The 6,035-nt window shown below is 43.6% G+C and overlaps 1 protein-coding gene across 2 annotated transcripts in view; it reads left to right on the top strand.

The window, feature by feature from the left end:
* qtrt2 (queuine tRNA-ribosyltransferase accessory subunit 2) overlaps window positions 1–5,043 on the top strand; it is an 11,641-nt gene extending 6,598 nt beyond the window's left edge. The window contains exons 6-8 of one of the 2 annotated variants that reach the window (XM_023416833.2): window positions 511–662; window positions 3,910–4,027; window positions 4,163–5,043. In XM_023416833.2, the coding sequence (XP_023272601.1) occupies window positions 511–662; window positions 3,910–4,027; window positions 4,163–4,415 (523 nt within the window). In that variant the 3' untranslated portion in view covers window positions 4,416–5,043. Of the gene's footprint in view, window positions 1–510; window positions 681–3,909; window positions 4,028–4,162 lie in introns of both variants that reach the window. The other variant, XM_023416832.2, reaches the window with a different exon arrangement.
* The last annotated feature ends 992 nt before the right edge of the window (window positions 5,044–6,035 follow it).

Genomic DNA, 6,035 nt, shown 5'->3' with positions numbered 1-6,035 from the left:
CCCCCCCCCCGGACACTGTTCTACATGAACACTCCTGCCCTGGCGGTGATGGAGGAGCTCCGGTCGTGGCTCTGAGTTTGAGAGAGAGGACTTGTGAGGAGCGGTCATCTGTATCCAGGAGCTTGCTGTGAGCTTCCTCAAGTCTGCTTGTGAACGGGCTCATCTCAAATACCGCGTGACACCGTCTCTGCTGGTTGTTCCGGCTGTTAGGAGTTGCTGCTTCCTACTGGAAAGCGGAGTGTAGTCGTTATCGAATGTCAAGTCGGGCTTGACCTTGACGCCTGCAGACAAAGAATCAGTTAACTGAAACCCCAGGAAGCATAAAAACACAAGGGTGCACACGTTGTGATAAGAGAAGAGAAAGGCTACTGTTGTTTGTGCAGGCCTGCTGTCCAGCAATAATATTGTGTTGCATTAAAGTTTAGGATTTATTTCATTATTAACACATTGCTCAGCTTCCTGCCGTTCTTGTGTTCGTTTGTTGACTGTGTGTTTGTGTGCGACTCTCAGGCTGCTGCAGGGTGTAGGACGACCTGATGAGGTGCTGGCCTGCGCCGAGGCTGGTGTGGACCTGTTTGAGAGTTTCTTCCCGTTCCAGGTGACGGAGCGAGGCTGCGCTCTTTGTTTCAGCTTCGACATCTCACCGGACCCGGAGCGCGCAGGTAGAGCGTCCCCTGCAGGTGTGGTGAAAAGCTGTGCTGAAGAGTAGTGACTTTTTGATTTCAAGTCACAGTTTTGTTGTGAATTATTTCATTTCCATTGCCTTTCTCTTGTACTCGTGCTTCATGCATACATATTTGAAAACATATAAGGAGGTGTAGCTCTGGCCTGTTAACTTTCAGCTGCTCTAACATTCCCATTTAAGTTGCATCAGCCCCACTCCCCCCATTATAAATCAATATATAATTCATACCCTGCAGTGGCCAGATTTCTTCTTGAAGAACAGCTCTCTTGTTCTCTCTCTGGCACACACCTATGTAAATGTCATTGTATTTTCAGACAGATTTACATCAAAGCACACATAGGTTTAACTCCAAATTTTAAAGGGGACAAAGGAAGAAAAAGGGCTGAAATGACATTTTGAAATTTAGCAGCACTTCCTTTCTTATTTTCACAGTTTCCCTCTTGTCAAACCAAACGACCTTTCAGGTAAAGAAAACCTTGCCTAAAGCCACAAAATGTCTTCTTAAAACGCAGGAGTGATGAAGGATATTACCCCAACAAGATGGAAAACACTGGCATTTCTCGTTAGGAGCTTGCAATATCTGCCTTGAGCAAACTGACCTGTCACTGTGTAATTTGGGAGTTTGGGTAGGGGGTCTCTCTCACGAGGTAATAATGAAACCTGAATGAAACCTGATGATGGTTGGAAATATGATTCCTCTTACCATGATCATTTGCTTCGTATCGTTTCTGTGCGTAGTAGAGTTCTGGCCAAAGAAATGAGAGAAGATTTCTTGGTGTAAATATGCTGAAATGTAATGATCACACAAGTGTGGATGTTACACAGCTCGGTACACGCACTGCTTTAATGTTTTTGATGATACAGTAATAGTTAACTGATAAAAGCATTGACCGACTGTTTATCTCTATAGCCAGAGCCTGTGATGTTGAGATCCTGGATCATATGCAAACATAAAGGGCGTTCGTCTCATAGCAGAGAATTTTCTCAAATCACAGCATCATTAATCAGGCTTCAGAAAATGAACGACCCTTTGCTTTTTTTTTTTTCCTCTCCAAATTGAGTGGATGAAGTGTGATTGCTGTGTGAGCCAGTTCTCACATAATTAATGGGAAAAGAAGTTTGTGTCTGTGTGCATGTGGTGGTCATGTCACCCGGCAGATCGGGGATTTATTTTGCATTAAAATCAGGAATAGATCTGATTGCTAGTGAAATTATGTGTGTTTGTTTGTTCGTGTGTAGTGGCTGGTGTGTATTATCTAGCCCCAGGTCAGCTGAAATAATTGGGTGGGGAGAAAATCAGCCGGTGAAATGAAATCAATGGCGTGTCTCATAGCAGCTCCTGTAAGGTAACAATTAAGTCCGGGGCCCGTCGTTCCGATTGTTGTCCCAGGTGGAAAGCGAAAGAAGTGTTATGACAAGAGCTGTGGGAAAAGCACGGACTTGGCCCGCCACGGACTTTTGTGCTTCATTAAAAAGTTGCGTTAAACTGGTCTGACAGACGGAGTGAAGTTTGGAATCAGGCAGCATCAAGTGTCAGGCAGCACTAATCGATTCTGCACAGGGAGCGTAATGGAGTTCAGTGGAGGTGGGAGCAGTGATGGTGTCAAACCTGAAGAGAAATTCTAAATCCCCTCTCAGCCAATTACAAGGCCCCGTGGGAGATAGGTGTGTGTGTGTGTGTGTGTGTGTGTGTGTGTGTGTGTGTGTGGGGGGGCAGTTAAGGTCCTTTTTGACACAGCAGTCCATATGCTAATTCACTCCTCTTTCCTTCCTTCCTTCCTTCCTTCCTTTTCTTCTCACCCTCTCCAAGTTTTCCTCTGTCACCCGCTTCCTTTCTCCATTTTTTTTTTTAGAACTTCCTCCTTTCAACATTCAGTCTCTCTTTCCTCCCCTGACTACACTTCATCCACCAACTCTCTCGAACAGAGATAAAACACATTAACTACATATTTGATCAACATTGAATCTGACTTTGTGACATTAGATACATTATTGTGGCATAGAAATGCAAATTGTGGAGGAAAAACAGGATTTATATTTTGTAAAAAGTAGAAAACAGGTAAAAACCAAACTGCTGAGATAGCACTCTGGCTAGTTACGCCTAGGAGGAAAGATAGCCTCAGCTAAAGCTAATTTAGACAAAACAACACCAGACGAACTAGTCCTGCTACAAGAGAATTAGCCTAGCTTAGCAGAAAAACAGGAAGTACGGTCTCTACAGTCTCTGACCCTAATGAAATTCAAATGACATGAGGTGGTTAAGCTATCTTCAAATCAGATAGATGGATGGATAGATAGATAGATAGATACCTTATTCATCCCCTTGGGGAAATTCACAATTAATGTATTATATAGCTCAAGAAAGTTGAAGATGAAACAAGAACACGTTTTGTTTGTGGATGTTTTTCAGTCTAAAAGGCATGTGATTGAGGTTTATAATTATCCGTTTCATACTTTTGCAAAATTGCCTTTAAACTTAAAACCCTTTCTTCTCAGCCTCAGTGTCTGTATTTACGGCTCTCTGCCTTTGGAAAGTAGAATTGCTCTTGAGCACAACTTACTTCTCCCTCCTTTACATCTTATTAGCTTTGGTCAAGGCTCGTTTTTTCCCCTTTCATTCTCATGCTTATCAACCCGTCCTTGAGCTCCATACCGACCCCCCCTCCATAATAATTTCCCTTTTCTGCTTTGTTTATACACTTTGTTGCTCCCTGCTTCACCCGTTTCAGTTTCCGCTAAACCCATTTTCCTCTATTGTTGCCTTTTTAATCTCTGTTTGATCATTTGCATCGCCACAGACCACTTTCTTCCTTTTTCCCTTCTCCTTCTCTATTTCATCCTCCTTGCATCCCTTGTGTCTGTAACTGGCCAGACAGCTTGGTGTGTCCTCCTGTCAACAACAGCCTCCTGATAAAAGACTGCTCTAGTTACTTTTCTCCATTCTAGTTAGATTATGTGAAGTCAACTTGCAGTGAACATACATCTGTATAAAACCGGCGTCGGTAGTCGAACATAGTCACAAGTAATTATATCATGGCAGTGGAGATAACATGGGACACAGCGGCGTGTAATAGGGGTCAAGCTATAGTTTTTATGGCCGTTTGATTTATGACAGAGCGCCGCAGTTGTGTATATAGGGACTTATTTTCTGCTAAAGGATGAGATTACAGCGTGGAGAGTTTGTAGTGTGCCGGGATTAATGAGATGTATGTATGTTGTTGCAGTGCTGGAGCTGAACGATGATGAAAAGTGCACAGCAGGCGAGACGCAGGCGAATGGAGATGTTACGCTTGATGATCAAACCCAGATGACATCCTTTGAAATCAATCTGAAAGACAAGAGGTTTGTAGCACGCTTTTTAAGACCACAAAGGGTTTTATAAGCAGCATCGCTTTCATGTATCTGTTAAACACTCGATATACATCTACGGTGCCTGTTTATGAATTGTACTTTAAATTGCTTTGAACCTCTGTCTAGGTACCAGGACGACTTCAGGCCCCTGGTGGGGGGGTGTGGCTGCTACTGCTGTCAGAACCACCAGAGGGCATACCTGCACCACCTGCTGGTGACCAATGAGCTGCTGGCCGGAGTCCTGCTCATGATCCACAACACAGCCCACTATAACGGCTTCTTCAGCGCCCTGAGAGAGGCTATTGCCAACGATAAACTGGATCTCCTAAAGAGACGGGTACTTGGGGAGAGAGTTGGGCAGACAGAGAGAAAGGAATAAGACAGACAAATCAGAAAGATAGCAGAGGGATTGATCTTGCTCCTCCTCCGAAGGATTACTGGACTGACTTTCCGAAGGCCATGAAAACTCTTCCCAGTGCAGTTAGAGGATGAACTTTGATGCTGCAGAGTCCTTGACACTGAGTCACTCATATATATTGCTAAAGTCATGTCTCTCCAGCATGTTCAAAAGCGGGGGATTGAAAGAGAAAAGAGGAGCAGATAAAATGATGTTGGGATGTTGATTTCTGTGCCTTTTAGCTTTGTGTCCTAGTTTCACATCAGGAGGACCGCTCCTGTTAAGCTTGTGTATTGATCTGAGCAGATAGGGTCAGGTGTCTGAAGAGGGAAAGGAGCTGGATAAGAAGTCAAGAGGAATTTGCATAAAAAAATAAAGAAAGAAATGTGAGGATGGATGGTGGTGGACTATCGACTATGACCGACTCCCTGTGTTCCTCCTGCTGTGGCCTGATTGCAGGTCAGCAGATGACTAATGTCCTCTGGACTCATTGACACAGCAGCATGGACCAGAGGGAGAACCAGCCAGGGTGACCAGGGACAAAAAATTACCAAAATAGATCATGCTTTTCTGCTTTTATACATTAAAAAGTCATGTGTCATTTAAGTTATTCTTGAGGCTTTGTTTTGCTTTTTGTTTATTTCATACTTTATCGGTCTGTTCTCATCAAGCCTTTGTCATTCTCCATGAATAATTTTTAATGTTTCGCTTGGATATCTCTAAATGCTTCTCGCACACATTTAGATCGACTTCATGTGGTTTTCAACTTGACTGACGTATCAGCATGTACGATGAGATTGTGCATCGCATTAAACTCGTCCATATGCGGCTTGGGCGGCTGTTGTCTCTCTCGTGGGTTTCAGCGAGGTTAACTGAAGGTTTGAGCTGACAGCTTCACCATTCCTGCTGCTGGGAAAGGATAAAGATCAGATAAAGATACAGGTCCCTTCTGCCTCCCATGCAGCGATGGAGGAAGGCTTTTTGAAGGTGAGGGGATATAATTGACTGCTAGACCGTGCAGATGACTGTGGGGGACAGGGGACAGACTGAGAGAGAGAGAGAGGAGACTGTGACAGATTCATGGAACAGCAATGAGGATTGTGGGTTACCTTAACCGCATCAAGCATTATAAGGAAGTGGGTTGGAGGATTTGCTGTCGTCAATAGGTGGGCACTGTGCATAAATGCTTAAGAGATATGGGCATAAAATGAGTTGGGGAAAGATGAAAAGTTGGAACTTTATTAACGCCTGTGGGGGAAAAGGGCGTACGCTAAAACGAGCCGTGACCTCTAGACTACATTTATTTTTAAGGCTTAATGGTTTGACTGTAGACAAAAGCAAGTGTGGAAAAGGTTGAAAATCCCTGAGATTTTCTGGTAAAATCTGAAAAATGAGGTAGGCTATTGCCGTCCTTTCCCTGGATAACTGCTTTTGATATTTTATTCAGAAACTGTTTCATTGAAGGTGTTCAGATGCTTACACAACAATGTTCCTTGTCTGATATGCGTCTGACGAAGATTTATATAAGAGCATGCTGCGCATATCTACCCTTGGTAAATGTGCTCGCTTTAAAATAAGGTTTCAGTCTGGTTATTATAATAA

Source organism: Seriola lalandi, unplaced genomic scaffold, assembly GCF_002814215.2.
Source record: "Seriola lalandi dorsalis isolate HSWRI2012SDOR001 ecotype SW California unplaced genomic scaffold, Sedor1 jcf7180002054570, whole genome shotgun sequence".
NCBI lineage: Eukaryota > Metazoa > Chordata > Actinopteri > Carangiformes > Carangidae > Seriola > Seriola lalandi.
This window is presented reverse-complemented; position numbering and strand designations above follow the sequence as displayed.